Source organism: Canis lupus, chromosome 1 (assembly GCF_011100685.1).
Source record: "Canis lupus familiaris isolate Mischka breed German Shepherd chromosome 1, alternate assembly UU_Cfam_GSD_1.0, whole genome shotgun sequence".
Taxonomy (NCBI): domain Eukaryota; kingdom Metazoa; phylum Chordata; class Mammalia; order Carnivora; family Canidae; genus Canis; species Canis lupus.
The window spans coordinates 59,763,812-59,783,825 of NC_049222.1; the positions used below are offsets into that span (position 1 = coordinate 59,763,812).

At 38.5% G+C, this 20,014-nt stretch overlaps 1 protein-coding gene across 1 annotated transcript in view; it reads right to left on the reverse strand.

Moving 5' to 3' along the window:
- MAN1A1 (mannosidase alpha class 1A member 1) overlaps window positions 1-20,014 on the reverse strand; it is a 168,814-nt gene that overhangs the window by 97,389 nt on the left and 51,411 nt on the right. Inside the window, exon 4 of the mRNA XM_038526670.1 lies at window positions 9,414-9,494. Within this exon, the coding sequence (XP_038382598.1) occupies window positions 9,414-9,494 (81 nt within the window). The remainder of the gene's footprint in view (window positions 1-9,413; window positions 9,495-20,014) is intronic.

Sequence of the window (20,014 nt, forward strand, 5' to 3'; positions counted from 1 at the left end):
GTTGTTTGCTTACTATGTGCAAGGCACTGTGCTAAACTAAAAGGGACACAAATATTTCATTGGGAAACAAGTTAGAGGTGCCTGGTTGGCTCAGTTGGTAGAGCATGCAACTTTTGATCTCGGGGTTGTGAGTTCAAGCCCCCCACTGGAGGTAGAGTTTACTTTAAAAAAAAAAAAAAAAGAAAGAAATGAAAAAGTTACTTTTCTGACTTTCCTTTTCTTTTGCGTGCCAAGCACTCTTATTTGGTTTATAATTAGATAGAAATCAGAACAGCTTCTGCTATTATACATTAACATGAAAAAGTTTTAGAAATAGAATTACTAGCAAACTGTAGAACTGCTTTTGTGAATTGTAGAGATAAAGTTCTTACAGCTGATAAAACTTCCGTGTCTTTGAAAACAATTATAAATACAGGATAGATTTTTATAAACAGAGAAACACATATTGCAAACTTGGATTAAGGAGTAGATATGATTTAGTAATTCACTCTAGGACAAAAAAAATGTAGTCATTTCATTTGACTAAAATATATATTATTTATAATCAATTCCATATATTCCTAGATCTTTTAAAGTACAAATTAAACTTCTAATGGTACATTCAATGAGAGACAGTTGGAACTCATTAACCATGGAAATCTAATTAACAAAATTACTATAATCTAGTATCACTTTGAACCTTTCAAGTGAAAATATTTATTCCGTATATCATATTTCTTTCTTTTATAAAAATTTAAATAATAAATGCTAAATAGTAAATTTAATACCTAAGGTATACAGAAGGATCAATCTAAATTTCTAAGAAATCAGGGTCAAACACATTAGTAGAAAACAACATAAGGAGACAATCAATACCAGTTAGTAAATATGATTAAAATTGCTCTGTATGGCATAAGTGTATCATTAAATGGCTAATAAAGTTTTAGCTGAATAGTTTCCTCAAATTGAAGCAAATATACATTGAATATTCCCTTTCCCATTTACCTTTTATAATTTCATCTTAGGTTTACAATTTCACAAAGTGCTCTAACGTCAATTCTATTTAAAAGGTCCACTACAGGGGCACCTCGGTGGCTCAGTCTGTTGAGCAGCCAACTCTTGATTTTGGCTCAGGTTGTGATCTTAGGGTCCTGAGATCAGAGCCCAGTACTGGATGTGGAGCCTGAATAAGATTCTCTCTCTCCCTCTCCCTTGGGCCCTCCTATCCTCTAAAAAAACAAAACAAAACAAAACAAAACAAAACAAAAAAACACCCCCCCCAAAACAACAAAAAAAAAACCCCACTATAAATGACCAATAATATTTGGTAATTAATTAAATTTTGATGTAGTCTCTAGCTCACCGGCTTTCAAAACTTTCACAGAACCAGCATTTTTAGAATAGATTCTAAAAAGTAAGATGTGGGGCACCTGGTGGCTCAGTGGTTAAGCATCTGCCTTTGCCTCAGATTATGATCCTGGGGTCCTGGGATCGAGTCCTACATCAGGTTTCCTTCAGGGAGCCTGCTTCCCCCTCTGCCTGTGTCTCTGCCCACCCCCTCTGTCTCATGAATAAATAAATAAAATCTTAAAAAAAATAAAAAGGAAGAAGTTTTGCCAGTTAGTGGGAGGGGTTAAGGCAGGGAGTGGGGTGGAGCTTTAAAAAGTTTACACAGGATCTTCCAGGCCATTTGCTTGTTTGTGTTATCAATGTACAGATTTTGCTTTAAAGGAAGAATTTTCTGTTGGAGTCTTAAAAAACTAAGGTCACAGAAAGCCTAATAAAAGTTTAGTCACAAACACTAAATATTTCTAGTGTTAGGCATACAGTGCTAACTAAGCAAAGGGCTCTAAAAACAGTAGAAGCTGAATCCTTATTTTTGAGTTGTACGGATTCTACTGGGGAAAGAAGTAATGAAGAAGGCCGTCAACAATGCAGAGTGACAGCATATGCAGAGAATGCAGGGAAGGAAGTCCCTGACTGCCTCCTCGTAGGACTGGAGCCAGGCTCAGCTCTGGAAGGCCTCACTGCAGGGTGCTACCTAGGTGGGGGCAGGGGGGAGCAGCATGAAAGCCACTCTAGGGGAAGTGAATGTGGCTATAGAATCCACACATATGTGCTTGCAGTATTTTAGGGGAAAAAAGGCACACTGTAGTTAGAGAGGAAGGTGTGTGAGAGGCACCGTGAACAAATCCAGAAAGGAGAAGCAAGAGTCTGGACTAAAATGGCCTTCTCCATGGGTCAAATCCAGAAGATTCAATCTAGAAAGGCACAGGGACCAGTGGAGGTTTGCAAGAAGGGCTGTGTGGCCCAATTACAAGCTTCCTTTGTGTTCAGGTGCTGAACTCGCTGAAGGGCTGAGACACTGGAGATAGGGTTGGGTCAGCTGTGCTCTAAGCCACTTTGCTGCCCTATTATCCTATTGCAGCAAAAGCAAAACTTACAAACCAAAACGCAAACCAAACCTTTTTTTCTTATGGGTCCCTTCACGTTTCCCAGTTTGGGTTGATGAGAATTACCTTTCCTCACTAGAAGCTAAAATCCACAGGGCAGGGATTTGAGGGGCTCTGGTTCTCAGGTATGTCTCAAGGCAAAGAACGGTGTCCAGCATGTGGCAGGAGTGTAACCAGCATCACTGAAGAGCTCTGTGACTTCTCTGAGGTTGTGACTCACTGTTGTGTGTGCACGGCTGCCCAATCTCACCTCCAGGACAACGTGCTGCTCTGCCCAAGGGCACACCTCCCCGAGGGGGTTTCCTGCCCACTGAGCCCCTCTAACTCACCTCAGCTGATACATTCTTCCCGTCACCACGTCCTTTCCCAGACAAATCTCAGTAAGAATATTGATGAGGGGCGCCTAGACGGCCCAGTTGGTGAAGCATTTGACTCTTGATCTTGAATCAGTGGGAAGTCTGTTTGAGGTTCCCTCCTTCCCTCTCCCTTTTCTCCTCCCCTTCCCTCTCTCTCTCTCTCTTAAAAAAAAAAAATGAGAGAGAGAGAGAGAGAGAGAATATTGATGAAAAGGAGGGACAAAAAGCTTTGTAAACCTAGCCCTTTCCTCATTTTGCAATGTATTTAATGCTCTAATTTTTATTATTTCCCTTTCTTCTTGAATCTTTTCTTCTAATTAATATAGATTTAGTTAACCATATAGTATTTTCATAATATAGACATTTAAAATGATGTATTTCTCTAAGAATAACTTTGGCTACTTTCTACAGTTTTTTAAAAGATTTATTTATTTATTTATTTATTTATTTATTTATTCATTCATTCATTCATGAGAGGGGGGGCGCACAGACACATGCAGAGGAAGAAGCAGGCTCCATGCAGGGAGCTTGATGTGGGACTTGATCCTAGCACCCCAGGATCACGACCTGAGCCAAATGCAGATGTTCAATCCCTGAGCCACCCAGGTACCCCTTTCCACAGATTTTAAATATAAATAAATGCTTATATTTTAGTTGTTTGTTGAATATCCTATTTTAATATTATAGATTCACTCCCTGATCCAATTATTTAAGAGGTTATTTAAAAAATTTCATGTGGTCTCACCATTTAAAATATGTGTATCTTTTATACCCAATGTTTTATTTTGATTGTGGCATTATACATAAATTTTACTAAAAAAATTTCATTGTCTGTAACATACAATAAATATTGGTCAAGAATTTGGTTACCTAATTTTTCTATTATGCCATTATTTCAAGCCTCCATTTTAACTGCATTACTCAAAAAAAAAAAAAAAATGAGTGGGGGCACGGGTATATGGACAGAGGGAGAGAGAATCTCAAGCAGATTCCATGACCCTGAGATCATGACCTGAGCTGAAATCAGGAGTTAGCTGCTTAGCCAGATGAGCCACCCAGATGCCCCAAATGTTTTTGTTGTTGTTTTTTCTGAGACAGTACTTGCACATCACAGTGAGGGGGTTTGGGGGAAGAGTAAAAGGAGAGGGAAGGAAAGAATCTTAAGCAGGTTCCATGCCCAGCATGGAACCAGAAGAGGGCTCAATCTCACAACCCTGAGATCATGACCTGAGCTGAAGTCAAGAGTCCTACGCTTAACCAACTGAGCCACTCAGGTGCCCCTGGGCTTAATAATATATTGCTCTTAGGGTATTATGATCACACTTTTTTTCAATTTTTTTTTCTTTGTGTGTTTTGCAATTATGCCCTCTATTGATATCTTTGCTTCCTAGACTCAAATCAACTTTATTAGAGACCATAATTAAACTACTATCCAGATAAGAGGAGAAATCTAAGCCTGATTTTTACAATTTAGGCAGGATTTGGAGACAGGGGTATTAATCTATTTCTGGTGGATCTTTTTTTTTTTCCCTATTTATAATAGTTATACATTTTATGGAAAATTTAGTATAGTATAAAGTGATATTATATGTGGGTCATTTTATGTTATTCACTTTTTAGCATTTGTAAAAAAGGAAAACCAAATTACCGTTAATTCTCTACCCTTTTTTGGTCTGGCTGCTAGGAAACCCATAGACAAATTTCTGCCCATAGCCTAGTTGGGTATACCAGCTGTTTGTTAATTTTACCTGTGATTTTAATATTCTCTATCAGTCAGAGAAAGACAAATACCATATGATTTCACTCATATGTGGAATTAAAAAAAAAAAAAAAGAAAAGGAAAAAAATAAGAGAGAGACAAAGCAAGAAACAGACTCTAAATTCTAAGGAACAAAGTGATGGTTACCAGAGGAGAGATGGTGTTTCATCCATGATGAAATAGGTGATGGGGAATTAAGGAGTGCACTTACGATGAGCACTGAGGGATGCTATATTGTACACCTGAAACTAATATAACGCTGTATGTTAACTACATGGAATTAAAAATTAAAAACATATAGTCTGACTTTATTCTCTGTTTTTAACAGCTCTGTGTATATTATGCACATTTCTTGTAAGAAACCCCAAATATCTGGATCCTATTATGAGAAAATGGTAGATCTATCCACCAGTAAACTCATATTTCTAATCTTATTTCTCTCTTCCCTACTCCACAATCCTATCCCCTCCCTATACATTTTCTTCCTTGACATTCCTAAACTTAGTGGCATTATCTGCTTCTCTTTGCAGGAAGTCCTTTAGCGATCTTTTGTATTGGTGTTTGGAGCAGCGGATTTCTTTTGGTGAATTTGGGGAGAAATATTTTTTGCTCCCTTTGCAATGAAGGATGTCCTGGTGGAGTAAACTGATCTAATATAAGAATCCATTATGTGTGTTTCCCCAGTGTTAGATCAGATGTCTTGGTACCTTTTTTCATTGAAAGCTAGTTCTTCCATCATTTTAGCATTCAGGAGTTGATGTTTTGTTTTTCTAGTTCACATACATAAAACACACTAGTCAAATATCTCCTCTGAGAAGTAAATATCTTAGTAGTTCCAAATGTTCTCTCTTAATTTACAGAATAAAGTAGTTTTGCAAATCAGGAAAAGTTTTGTCAAGCATATCATTAAATTATCAATTTCCATATGGCTTGTCTGTTTCCTCTGATACCCTTACTCACCATACTGACATTGTATTGTTGGTTTTGTTTGTTTGTTTTTTGGCTTCCAAACATTTATTCTTCTCACCCTTCTAATAAGGCCTCAATTTCCTGTTCAGGAATTATCTATACTTGGTCCTCAAAGGATACTGAATTCAAATCCTATAGAAGACTTCTTCTATCATATTCTCTCATTCATTCCTCACATGTAAATAAAACTGCCAACTGATCTCTTTCTTCTGGGCCTTTGTGTCCTGACAAGGGTAGGAAAAAAATAGGGCATGTTTATTAATTCTAGGATGTCCCAGTGTGACTGTTGAGCCACCTCTGTGGCCACTCAAAACTTACTTCCAACTTGTTTTTCAGCTCTCACTATGAGTCTGTGGCACCATTAAATCCTGTTCAATTCACTTTCTGCTCAATAAAGCCATTGGTTACTACTGTACAACAAATAATATGTAGTATATTCATACATGCTCCTTTCCATATATATCTTCCCTTGCAATGTCTTGTTTTTCATTTGCCAATTTTTTTTTCATTTGCCAATTTTTAATATCATTTTTGCTTAGGTTACTCCCATTGTACAGTGAGGTTTCTCAAAATTTTTTCTAGGAAACAGTATTGTAACTCAATGTTAGCAAATGTTATATTAAGGAAAAGGAAGGAAGGTTACAGTTAAGGAAATATGGAAAACCCAGGGATAAATAAAATTCAATTAGTTTCTTTTTCTGTACATTGTGAATTTCTAAGAATATAAGATGTAGCTTTTTCTGAACTTATTTTTAGTATGCATACAGAACCAGACTTATCCTGACATATCTAAAGAAACTAGTGCTCTGTAGAACATATTTTGGGTAATAATATCCTAGATGCTGCTATTTACTGTCTCCAATGAGGACTTTAGTTTCCCTTGAGTTTATAATACAGCAATACTATCTCTTTTATCTATATTTAATACTAATTCCTATTTAGTATGCATCTTATCTCTATCCTAAACATTTGTAATTCTTGTGATTGTTTGCATTTCTTATACGAACTGAAAATCTTGTAGTTTGACTGTTTTTAATGGCACTACAAAACGTTTTAAGTGAGCTAGGGTGTTTTAGAATTTTTTGAATATGTCCCTATAGTCAAAGTACTTATCAACGGGTATGCCATGTTCCCATCATAATTTTGGTAGGTTTTAGAGTTCTGCTGGCATTCTTGATTACTATCTAATTGTAATTTAGAAGCATGTAACATAAGCCAGTGGTACTTCCTCTTCTGTTTTTGCAATATAAATTTAAGAATTTTGAGCTTATATCAATGTGGGGCTATATGGTTCTGATGGTGATTTATATGATGTTCTCAAATTACTCCTGAGCCTCAGCAATGAAATGAGCATCTCAAATTATGGTGATTTAGTAGGCCCTCTATGAGATACTTTAGGAAGACAAACTTGCCTAGACTATCTTAGTAAATACTTTGATTTACATAAAAATGTATAATATAGAACTTTACCAACAATCTGAAACCAACTAACTCATAATTTGGCCACGTTGATGTTCTTTCTATTAAGAAATAACATGTTCAATTTTTTTCATTTAGATATGGAGACAAGTAGCTCAAGTACAGACTTGGGGGTAAAATGTTTTTTCTTGACCACATTCCTGATAGCCAACTCCCCCAAGTACATAGGTCAAATGAAATTGTCAGTGATGAGGTGGCTAAGAAAGGAAATGATGTTAAAGCAGTCATCTACTAATCACTTCTCATCCAGCAAGCCCACTTTAGAGAATAAATATTTATCAGCTGATTATGGCTACATTATCCAAAATACAGGAACACTGGAAATAACTACTCAACATTTAGGGACTGGCTATACAAATATTATGCTGAGATGATGAACCTTTATGAACCAAAAGTGTATTCTACAGAAACAGAAGAGTATGTAAGAAGGGAACAACCATAAGTAATTTTTATAAAATTACAATATAGAAAATCTAGATGTAATAAAAACAATGTTTTGAATGGGGGTGAGGACAAAGCAAATACACGAAAAGAATACTTTCAGTGGAAGTTTTCTTTGTAGTACTTTGTTTACTAAAGTTAGCTAAGTATGAAATAAAAAAGTACCTTTACAAGATCTGTGGCAAATGATTTTATCTGTAGGCAAAATATCTATGGATATCATATTTATATAACATATTTAACTATAGGTTTATAATAAGCATGCACACACATAAAACACATGTGTATATAAATAAGACATTACTATAAGTGAAAAAAATCCTAATTAAATATGATGCATATTTAAAAGAAATGTGTTGTTTATCTTTATATATTCGACTATCCTAATTGAGCCCAGATATAAAAGGATGAAGTTTTTTTTTTTAAAGATTTTATTTATTTATTCATGAGAGACACAGAGAGAGGCAGAGACATAGGCAGAGGGAGGAGCAGGCCTCTGGGGAGCCTGATGTGGGACTCGATCCCAGGACCTCAGGATCAACACCTGAACCAAAGGCAGACGCTCAACTACTGAGCCACTCAGGTGCCCAAAAGGATGCAGTTCTTATATTCTTCAAATTGTCTCACCTTCATATAAATGATGAAAAAAGTTAAAAACCAAGTTCATCCTAAGTATTCACGTCAAAAACAATGAGAACACCAGGCACTGGATACTCCAAGACAAATATTCTAAAAGCAGGAACTTGCTAACTAAAACAACATTAATTTTCCGTAAGACTTTTTCAAAATATGGATGCCCTGGCTTAAAGTTTGGAACATCCTAAAGCAAACTGAACAAATGAAGTTATGCGGGCCTGGAGAAAGGGAAGAAGAGGACTGATGCTGAGAAGGTGACAGAGTCCATAATGAGGAAAAGAATTTAACACTTAAGCAGGACGGATAGAGGGGAATACAGAGCCATTTATATACTTTAAAAATATCTATGGTGGAATAAAATCTAAAGACAGAACGTGAAGATTGTGCAGGCTGTTTTGTTATGGCTCAGATAGTGCCCGGGAGACAGCAACCAAGTAAAGCAGCTTTTCTCATTAAACATTTATTGCTCTGCTTAAATCTGTTTTGAAGGAGCACAGAAATACATGAAATACTACCCTAGGTAAGATCCGCTCCTCCCCAGCCAGAATGCTGAGGCTCACACAAATCTGACTGACATGCAATTGAAATATGTGACTGTTTTTCCTTGACGTCAGCTTTTAATACTGTCAACATTAAAGGCAAAGTCCATTCCAACAACTCTTAGTGGACACTTAGGATATTCATAAAGTTGTCCAAAACCTTTCAAGAAAATAGCATCCATGCTCTTTAGAAGCATGATACAAAAATCTTTTCTTAATCTATCAATAAAAGGCAGCTGAATTACAGATTCCTGCTTTCCTCAGAGCAGATAATGAACTAAGCCTCACTCTAGGAAGAGCTCCAAAGTACTTTACACAGGGACACCGGCCTACAGGACTTCTCACTGGAAGGCTGAGTACCTCAGTTACCCCTTCAATTTCTTAAATATTGTAATTTTTAGATCTTACCTGTCAGGTAAGGTCACATCTTACCTGTCAAACTTTCTTCACCTTCAAAAAAGTTTTTGTTAAGCTAACATTATACAAACGTTAACATAATTTTTAAAGAAAAACAATTTATCCACAAACCTGCCACTGCACTAAACCTCTCTAATTTGCCCACAGGCATATCCCATTTATAGGTATAGTCACATCACACCTAACAGAATGGAGCCAGGCTTTTTAAAAGGCATTGCTTACCATATCCTCAGAACATGTTGTGCCCACCTTTCCCAGCATGCTCGTTTAATTAGTATATATTAAATGAGATTCAGTGTATGCTAGAGGACCATCAAAATATGAAAACAGATACCACAAAAAGCACATTTTACCCCCAAAATGTAATTTTATAGTTTCACCTTACCTCTTCTCCAGATAGATAGTAGGCTGAGAGTAGTCCACCAACAAAGCGTATGTTTACTTCAAAGACAGAAACTTCAGCATTCTGTGGAAACAAAGGAGATTCATACATAAATGATAGTACACAATTGAGAAAAATGCCATCACGATGAAGTCCAATAAATATTTAAATTTTGCTCTATCTTATATGCTTGCCCAGAGCAATTTATATACAAGAGGAAAAAGTTCTGTCTTTTAACAGTGTCAAAATATATGTAAACAGATGAAATAATTTTGACTTTCTTAAAGTAACAATTATAAAATATTTATAAAATTATTTCCTCCCTCTGTACAACAACAGATCCTGGATTTAGCATTCTCTATTTGTGCAGACATCAACAAGGCTAGGACATTTTATTTTTCTATTCTGTGTTTTCCTTTTATTTCATTCTTTTGCCTGCTTTTCCTTCCTGAAAGGCCATGCAGACCCTTTGTACTTTGGTTGGTAGTTGAACATTCTAGCATTCTTCTCACATCATGTTAAAGTAGCATACAGCTAGAATGCAAATAGAATTTGAAGTTAGAGGGACCTGGGTTCCAGGTGCTGGCTCCCACATTCCTGCCTGTGGCCTAAGATGGTCACATCTTTCTGAGAAGAAATTTCATCTGCATAAAGGAGTTTGCTTTTATTATTCACCGTGTGCCAGATCCTGTACTAATATGTTTACATGGACTATGTCCTTCAATCCTCACATCAACTCTGTGAAATAATTCCTGGTCTAATGTCTATTGTACAAATAGAGACACTGAGACTTACGGTAGTTACTGTGAGTAGTTGAATCAGAATTTGACCAGAGTGCTCCGATTCCTGACCCATGGCTCTGTTATCCTGACTCCTATATCACCTCACAGAAAAATGCATCGTCTCTTTATTAATGGTCATATCATTGTGGCATATAATTAGTAGTTACTACCAGTACTTGTGTCATCTTATAATACTTGACTACTAAATGGATCTGTCTGTCCCACGTGCTGTTACTAGACAATTTAACAGACCCAACCTACAATAGGTGTAAGATACAAGTTAGTGTCTTTTCATGTTGAATAGCCTCCTGAGTAGATGTTCACTTTTGCAATAAGGTCAAATCATTCACAGATAACCATGGGCACTAACAGCAAACTATACTCTATGGAGTCAATATCCGGCAGATGAGCTTAGTTAAAATTACTCACGATATTATTTCCTTTACCAAATATTTAACACATAACTACCATGTGCCAGGCACTGGCGTAGGCTCTAGGGTCATGGTAATGAAGACTGACATGGTCCTCAAACTCATGGAATCTATACTTCAGTGGGAGGAAATAATTCCAGAGAATTATTCCTTCCATATATTTTCATTAATTCCCACTCTCTCTAAACAAGTTATAAGGATCTAACAAAGCTAAGCAACTGCTTAAGTTAAAAATTTTTTCAAAAGCTTTCCTGCAAGGGAAGATTATAAAACAACTTAGAAGAGAGAATTACAGGGTGGCTGGGTGGCTCAGTTGGTTAAAGTGGGTAGTTCATTTTCAGCTTAGGTCATGGTCTTAGGATCTTTGGATTGAGCCCCATGTAGGGCTATGTGCTTAGCAGGGAGTCTGCTTGAGGATTCTCTCCCTCTCCCTCTGCCTCTCTGCACTCTGCTCATACACATCCTTTCTCTCAAGTAAATAAATGTTTTTTTTTTTTTTTTTTAAGGAGAGAATTACTGAGCCAGAGCTACACAAAAGCATAATATAAGACTCCTTGGTGAGTTTAACAGTATTTCATAATCTGCAATATGCATCTGATATAATTTGACTAAAATCACTCTATATAGGTAGAATTTACCAATGAGGTGTACCATTCTGAATGAGCATTGTATAAATATTGGTAAAAGATTTTTTATTCCACAAAATTGCTAATAAGGAAAAAGGAAGGTAATTCATTAATTTATTTTGGTTCACATAGCTGTATTTCTTATGTCTAAAGGTAGCAATGTCTTACAATAAAATCTAATGGATTTAAACCCTCAAATCCTATGACTCTATTTTTACTTGTATTTTTCAGTTTTAAAAACTGAGAACAGTCCTCTACATTTCTGCCTACTAAAGCCTGTTAAGGTGATTTTCATATTCTTATTCTGGCCATGGGTACACTAGATATGCATTCTCTTCCTCCTATGAAAATTTTGGATAATCAGGACCTTTATATAGACATCTGATAAAAATTATTGCAAGGCAGAAGACTGAGTCATGTCAAATATCATCAGAACTGTATCTTCAGCTAGATATCAATCACCTATTGGTTACAGCTGTTCAATCAGCTATTGATCTAACAATGTATTCTAGAACCTAAATTCTGTTTATCCTGCTCTGTCTGTAAAATATTGAGAAATGACCTTGCCAAGTACCATGCTCCAGGTCAGTTGCTTTGCTTTTGAATTTCATGGATGTAGCAGTCTGGTGAGCCTAAGAAGCAAATCTGGCTTGCTGGTGAATTCATACAGCTATCCAGTGTTTGCTATGTCCTTGTCGTCTAAAGTCTTGCTCTGGAATGTCATATCACCATTAGTAATACTCAAGAGTCATCACATTTTCCTCCTTGTGAAAACTGGAATGACATTAGAATTCTCAACATATTATTTTTTCTATGTCTTTTTATCAAAGTTAAATCTAAATTATTTAGAAACCTTAGCTTGAGAGATCTTTCAACATTCCTGGCTGTTTTATGTTATAGGGCAGAAGACTGAGGTTTAGACACTTTTGGTCACTCTTTACAGATCCTTAGATAAAAAGGACCAAAAAAATGAAAATTATCCCACCGGAGCAAATTGGTATTCTACATTGGCAACAGACCATAAAAACACTACCCTAGAGTCAGAAAGACCTGAGATTGAAGGCTGCTTCTGGAACTAGCTGAGTGTAAGATCCCAGACAAGTCACTTACTCTCTTTGAGTCTCTGTTTTCTCATTTGTAAAAAGGGACAAGGCATTCTTTACAAGACGTTATGAGTCTGTGAATGTAAAGCACTGCGCATGGCACTCGGCACAGTATGCTCAGTGGACAGCTGCCACCATTACCCACTGCACAGTAACTCAGCTTAGTTACTTTATTTCCTCAGGGGTTGCTGGAAAATCAGAAACTCTAGAATCCTAACATTCTAAATTTCAGAATGCAAACTGACACATCTTCTCTAACCCTCATGGGAGTACTATTTCTCAATGGCTAAAACTCTTCTTTTGAAATATAACCAAACTTCCTTTTGGGTTTGATATACTTTATAGGATACCTGGATTTTCAAAAGGGAATTTCTATAATCATGGTCTTAGGCTATTTTTATAAATTTCTGATTATGATTTCCATTAAAATAATTTTGTTAAATTTAAGTGAATATATTCATGTCATTAATATTCATGCAGTGGCTTTTAAGATTTTCTAAAACTTTTCCTGTGACTTAACCTAAAGACAGAGGGGTTAGGGCAGGGAAAGGATAGTATGTCATGAAGGGGAGCCCCAAACAGCCTGTAATACTAAAATATTTTGTGATTTTTTTCTAATAATTAATGTGAGTTTTGTAGTTTCCTTAATCTGTGTTTATTTTAAAACAAAATTTAATTCCTTAAATCTTTAAGTAAGTTTACATTACAAGAATATGCTCCATGTATTCGTAGCTCCTAGTGCACTGTCAATATGTGAGTCCCAGTTTGAGAAGATTCAGGCTTCTGGCTAAATTGCATGCACCTATTAGTTAAAATCACAATTGATAAACAAGTGGAAGCTGAAAATTTTGCCTGAAGGCCTAACCACAAAAAATCTGGACCGGAGAAACTGTTCTTTCATTTTGACTTTCCACCACCAACAGCCTTGAATCGAAGGATACACTTAACCGCATTCATGTGTAAATTTAATAAAATATATGGTATAAATAAGGACACATCTAGACTCAAGGAGTAACAAATCATGGAAAAATTAGGCCTCAGTACTAATCTCTTATATTGTCTTGGGTGTCTTAGACTTATAATAATAAGTTTATTCCTGAATATTTCTGGCCTTTGGTTCACTACATATATATGAACTGTGAGATGAACTGTCAGCCTTCTTCTTTCTTTCTTTCTTTCTTTCTTTCTTTCTTTCTTTCTTTCTTTCTTTCTTTCTTTCTTTCTTTCTTTCTTTCTTTCTTTTTCTCTCTCTCTCTCTCTCTCTCTCTCTCTTTCTCTCTCTCTCTCTTTCTTTTTCTTTTTTAAAGATTTGAGAGAGTAACAGACTGCGAGAAGGAGGGAGGGGAGAGAGAATCTGAAGCAGACTCCAAGCTGAGCCCAGAGCCCAATGCAGGGCTTGATCCCACGACTCTGAGATCATGACCTGAGTAGAAACCAGGAGTCATCAGATGCTTAACTGACTAAGCCACCCAGGCACCCCAGGATAAGACTTTTCAAAGCCACTGATTAAAGAGCAGTTAGCTGGCTATACAACTTGTCTATTTTCAAGCTTATAAGGGATCTTTATAAATAGTATTTCAAAGTACATGTTGTATTAATATTTTGGGGATTAAAAGGATAAACTCCTGTGAGAAGGGGCAAGATGGCGGAAGAGTAGGGTCCCCAAGTCACCTGTCCCCACCAAATTACCTAGAAAACTTTCAAATTATCCTGAAAATCTATGAATTCGGCCTGAGATTTAAAGAGAGAACACCTGGAATGCTACAGTGAGAAGAGTTCGCGATTCTATCGAGGTAGGAAGACGGGGAAAAAGAAATAAAGAAACAAAAGGCCTCCAAGGGGAGGGTCCTCGCGAGGAGCCGGGCTGAGGCCGGGGCGAGTGTCCCCAGGACAGGAGAGCCCCGTCCCGGAGGAGCAGGAGCTGCACCAACCTTCCCGGGCGGAAAGGGGCTCGCAGGGAGTTGGAGCAGGACCCAGGAGGGCGGGGATGCCCTCGGGCTCCCGGGGACACTAACAGACACCTGCGCCCCGGGAGAGTGCGCCGAGCTCCCTAAGGGCTGCAGCGCGCACGGCGGGACCCAAGCAGCTCGGAGGGGCTCAGGCGGAGGAAGAGGCTCCGTGCGGAGGGGGCTGCGCGGTTCCAGGAGCAGCTCGGGGGGGCTCGGGGGCGGCTCCGCGGAGGGGGCTGTGGCCCGGGAGCGCGAATCCAACAGCGCAGGCCCCGGAGCACAGGGCGCCGGGACACAGCCCAGGATCCGGCCTCCCCCGGGACAGGCAGAGGCCGGGAGGGCCCAGGACAGCCAGGACGCTCCTGCCCCGAGCTGAGCAGATCAGCGGCCCCGCCCCGGAGCCTCCAGGCCCTGCAGACGCAGAGCTCCGGAGTTCCTGCGGGGGCTGAATCCAGGTTTCCAGAGCTGCCCCGCCACTGGGGCTATTCCTCCTGGGGCCTCACGGGGTAAACAACCCCCACTGAGCCCTGCACCAGGCAGGGGCACAGCAGCTCCCCCAACTGCTAACACCTGAAAATCAGCACAACAGGCCCCTCCCCCAGACGACCAGCTGGACGGACAAGTTCCAGGGGAAGTCAAGGGACTTAAAGTACACAGAATCAGAAGATACTCCCCCGTTTTTGTTGTTGTTGCTGTTTTTGTTTTGTTTTGTTTTTGTTTTGCTTTTTGATTTGTTTCCCTCCCCCACCCTTATTTTCCTTTTTTTCCTTTCTCTTTTTCTTTTCTTTTTTTCTTCCTTTTTTTCTCTTTCTCTTTTCTTTCCTTCTTTTTCTCCTCTCTTTTTCTCCTTTTCCCAATACAACTTGCTGTTGGCCACTCTGCACTGAGCAAAATGACTAGAAGGAAAACCTCACCTCAAAAGAAAGAATCAGAAACAGTCCTCTCTCCCACAGAGTTACAAAATCTGGATTACAATTCAATGTCAGAAAGCCAATTCAGAAGCACTATTATACAGCTACTGGTGGCTCTAGAAAAAAGCATAAAGGACTCAAGAGACTTCATGACTGCAGAATTTAGAGCTAATCAGGCAGAAATTAAAAATCAATTGAATGAGATGCAATCCAAACTAGAAGTCCTAATGACGAGGGTTAACGAGGTGGAAGAACGAGTGAGTGACATAGAAGACAAGTTGATAGCAAAGAGGGAAACTGAGGAAAAAAGAGACAGACAATTAAAAAACCATGAAGATAGATTAAGGGAAATAAACGACAGCCTGAGGAAGAAAAACCTACGTTTAATTGGTGTTCCCAAGGGCGCCGAAAGGGCCAGAGGGCCAGAATATGTATTTGAACAAATTCTAGCTGAAAACTAATCTGCGAAGGGAAACAGGCATTCAGATCCAGGAAATAGATTCCCCCCCCTAAAATCATTAAAAACCGTTCAACACCTCGACATTTAATAGTGAAGCTTGCAAATTCCAAAGATAAAGAGAAGATCCTTAAAGCAGCAAGAGACAAGAAATCCCTGACTTTTATGGGGAGGAAGGAGTATTAGGGTAACAGCAGACCTCTCCACAGAGACCTGGCAGGCCAGAAAGGGCAGGCAGGATATATTCAGGGTCCTAAATGAGAAGAACATGCAACCAAGAATACTTTATCCAGCAAGGCTCCCATTCAAAATGGAAGGAGAGATAAAGAGCTTCCAAGACAGGCAGGAACTGAAAGAATATGTGACCTCCAAACCAGCTCTGCAAGAAATTTTAAGGGGGACTCTTAAAATTCCCCTTTAAGAAGAAGTTCAGTGGAACAGTCCACAAAAACAAGGACTGAATAGATATCATGATGACACTAAACTCATATCTCTCAATAGTAACTCTGAACGTGAATGGGCTTAATGACCCCATCAAAAGGTGCAGGGTTTCAGACTGGATAAAAAAGCAGGACCCATCTATTTGCTGTCTAAGAGACTCATTTTAGACAGAAGGACACCTACAGCCTGAAAATAAAAGGTTGGAGAACCATTTACCATTCGAATGGTCCTCAAAAGAAAGCAGGGGTAGCCATCCTTATATCAGATGAACTAAAATTTACCCCGAAGACTGTAGTGAGAGATGAAGAGGGACACTATATCATACTTAAAGGATCTATCCAACAAGAGGACGTAACAATCCTCAATATATATGCCCCGAATGTGGGAGCTGCCAAATATATAAATCAATTAATAACCAAAGTGAAGAAATACTTAGATAATAATACACTTATACTTGGTGACTTCAATCTAGCTCTTTCTACCCTCGATAGGTCTTCTAAGCACAACATCTCCAAAGAAATGAGAGCTTTAAATGATACACTGGACCAGATGGATTTCACAGATATCTACAGAACTTTACATCCAAACTCAACTGAATACACATTCTTCTCAAGTGCACATGGAACTTTCTCCAGAATAGACCACATACGGGGTCACAAATCGGGTCTGAACCGATACCAAAAGATTGGGATCGTCCCCTGCATATTCTCAGACCATAATGCCTTGAAATTAGAACTAAATCACAACAAGAAGTTTGGAAGGACCTCAAACACGTGGAAGTTAAGGACCATCCTGCTAAAAGATGAAAGGGTCACCCAGGAAATTAAGGAAGAATTAAAAAGATTCATGGAAACTAAGGAGAATGAAGATACAACCATTCAAAATCTTTGGGATGCAGCAAAAGCAGTCCTAAGAGGGAAATACATCACAATGCAAGCATCCATTCAAAAGCTGGAAAGAACTCAAATACAAAGGCTAACCTTACACATAAAGGAGCTAGAGAAAAAACAGCAGATAGATCCTACACCCAGCAGAAGAAGAGAGTTAATTATGTTTGAGCAGAACTCAACGAAATCGAGACCAGAAGAACTGTGGAACAGATCAACAGAACCAGGAGTTGGTTCTTTAAAAGAATTAATAAGACAGATAAACCATTAGCCAGCTTTATTAAAAAGAAGAGAGAGAAGACTCAAATTAATAAAATCATGAATGAGAAAGGAGAGATCACTACCAACACCAAGGAAATACAAACGATTTTAAAAACATATTATGAACAGCTATACGCCAATAAATTAGGCAATCTAGAAGAAATGGATGCATTCCTGGAAAGTCACAAACTACCAAAACTGGAACAGGAAGAAATAGAAAACCTGAACAGGACAATAACCAGGGAGGAAATTGAAGCAGTCATCAAAAACCTCCCAAGACACAAAAGTCCAGGGCCAGATGGCTTCCCAGGGGAATTCTATCAAACGTTTAAAGAAGAAATCATACCTATTCTCCTAAAGCTGTTTGGAAAGATAGAAAGAGATGGAGTACTTCCAAATTCGTTCTATGAGGCCAGCATCACCTTAATTCCAAAACCAGACAAAGACCCCACCGAAAAGGAGAATTACAGACCAATACCCCTGATGAACATGGATGCAAAAATTCTCAACAAGATACACTAGCCAATAGGATCCAACAGTACATTAAGAAAATTATTCACCATGACCAAGTAGGATTTATCCCCGGGACACAAGGCTGGTTCAACACCCATAAAACAATCAATGTGATTCATCATATCAGCAAGAGAAAAACCAAGAACCATATGATCCTCTCATTAGATGCAGAGAAAGCATTTGACAAAATACAGCATCCATTCCTGATCAAAACTCTTCAGAGTGTAGGGATAGAGGGAACATTCCTCAACATCGTAAAAGCCATCTACGAAAAGCCCACAGCAAATATCATTCTCAATGGGGAAGCACTGGGAGCCTTTCCCCTAAGATCAGGAACAAGACAGGAATGTCCACTCTCACCACTGCTATTCAACATAGTACTGGAAGTCCTAGCCTCAGCAATCAGACAACAAAAAGACATTAAAGGCATTCAAATTGGCAAAGAAGAAGTCAAACTCTCCCTCTTCACCGATGACATGATACTCTACATAGAAAACCCAAGTCTCCACCCCAAGATTGCTAGAACTCATACAGCAATTTGGTAGTGTGGCAGGATACAAAATCAATGCCCAGAAATCAGTGGCATTTCTATACACTAACAATGAGACTGAAGAAAGAGAAATTAAGGAGTCAATCCCATTTACAATTGCACCAAAAGCATAAGATACCTAGGAATAAACCTAACCAAAGAGGTAAAGGATCTACACCCTAAAAACTATAGAACACTTCTGAAAGAAATTGAGGAAGACACAAAGAGATGGAAAAATATTCCATGCTCATGGATTGGCAGAATTAATATTGTGAAAATGTCAATGTTACCCAGGGCAATATACACGTTTAATGCAATCCCCATCAAAATACCATGGACTTTCTTCAGAGAGTTAGAACAAATTATTTTAAGATTTGTGTGGAATCAGAAAAGACCCCGAATAGCCAGGGGAATTTTAAAAAAGAAAACCATAGCTGGGGGCATCACAATGCCAGATTTCAGGTTGTACTACAAAGCTGTGGTCATCAAGACAGTGTGGTACTGGCACAAAAACAGACACATAGATCAATGGAACAGAATAGAGAACCCAGAAGTGGACCCTGAACTTTATGGTCAACTAATATTCGATAAAGGAGGAAAGACTATCCATTGGAAGAAAGACAGTCTCCTCTTCAATAAATGGTGCTGGGAAAATTGGACATCCACATGCAGAAGAATGAAACTAGACCACTCTCTTACACTATATACAAAGATAAACTCAAAATGGATGAAAGATCTAAATGTGAGACAAGATTCCATCAAAATCCTAGAGGAGAACACAGGCAACACCCTTTTTTAACTCGGCCGCAGTAACTTCTTGCAAGATACATCCACGAAGGCAAAAGAAACAAAAGCAAAAATGAACTATTGGGACTTCATCAAGATAAGAAGCTTTTGCACAGCAAAGGATACAGTCAACAAAACTAAAAGACAACCTACAGAATGGGAGAAGATATTTGCAAATGACATATCAGATAAAGGGCTAGTTTCCAAGATCTATAAAGAACTTATTAAACTCAACAGCAAAGAAAAACAATCCAATCAGGAAATGGGCAAAAGACATGAAGTGAAATCTCACAGAGGAACACACAGACGTGGCCAACATGCACATGAGAAAATGCTCTGCATCACTTGCCATCAGGGAAATACAAATCAAAACCACGATGAGATACCACCTCACACCAGTGAGAATGGGGAAAATTCACAAGGCAGGAAACCACAAATGTTGGAGAGGATGCGGAGAAAAGGGAACCCTCTTACACTGTTGGTGGGAATGTGAACTGGTGCAGCCACTCTGGAAAACTGTGTGGAGGTTCCTCAAAGAGTTAAAAATAGACCTGCCCTACGACCCAGCAATTGCACTGTTGGGGATTTATCCCAAAGATACAGATGCAATGAAACGCCGGGACACCTGCACCCCGATGTTTCTAGCAGCAATGTCCACGATAGCCAAACTGTGGAAGGAGCCTTGGTGTCCATCAAAAGATGAAGGGATAAAGAAGCTGTGGTCTATGTATAAAATGGAATATTCCTCAGCCATTAGAAATGACAAATACCCACCATTTGCTTCAACGTGGATGGAACTGGAGGGTATTATGCTGAGTGAAGTAAGTCAATCGGAGAAGGACAAACAGTGTATGTTCTCATTCATTTGGGGAATATAAATAATAGTCAAAGGGAATATAAGGGAAGGGAGAAGAAATGTGTGGGAAAT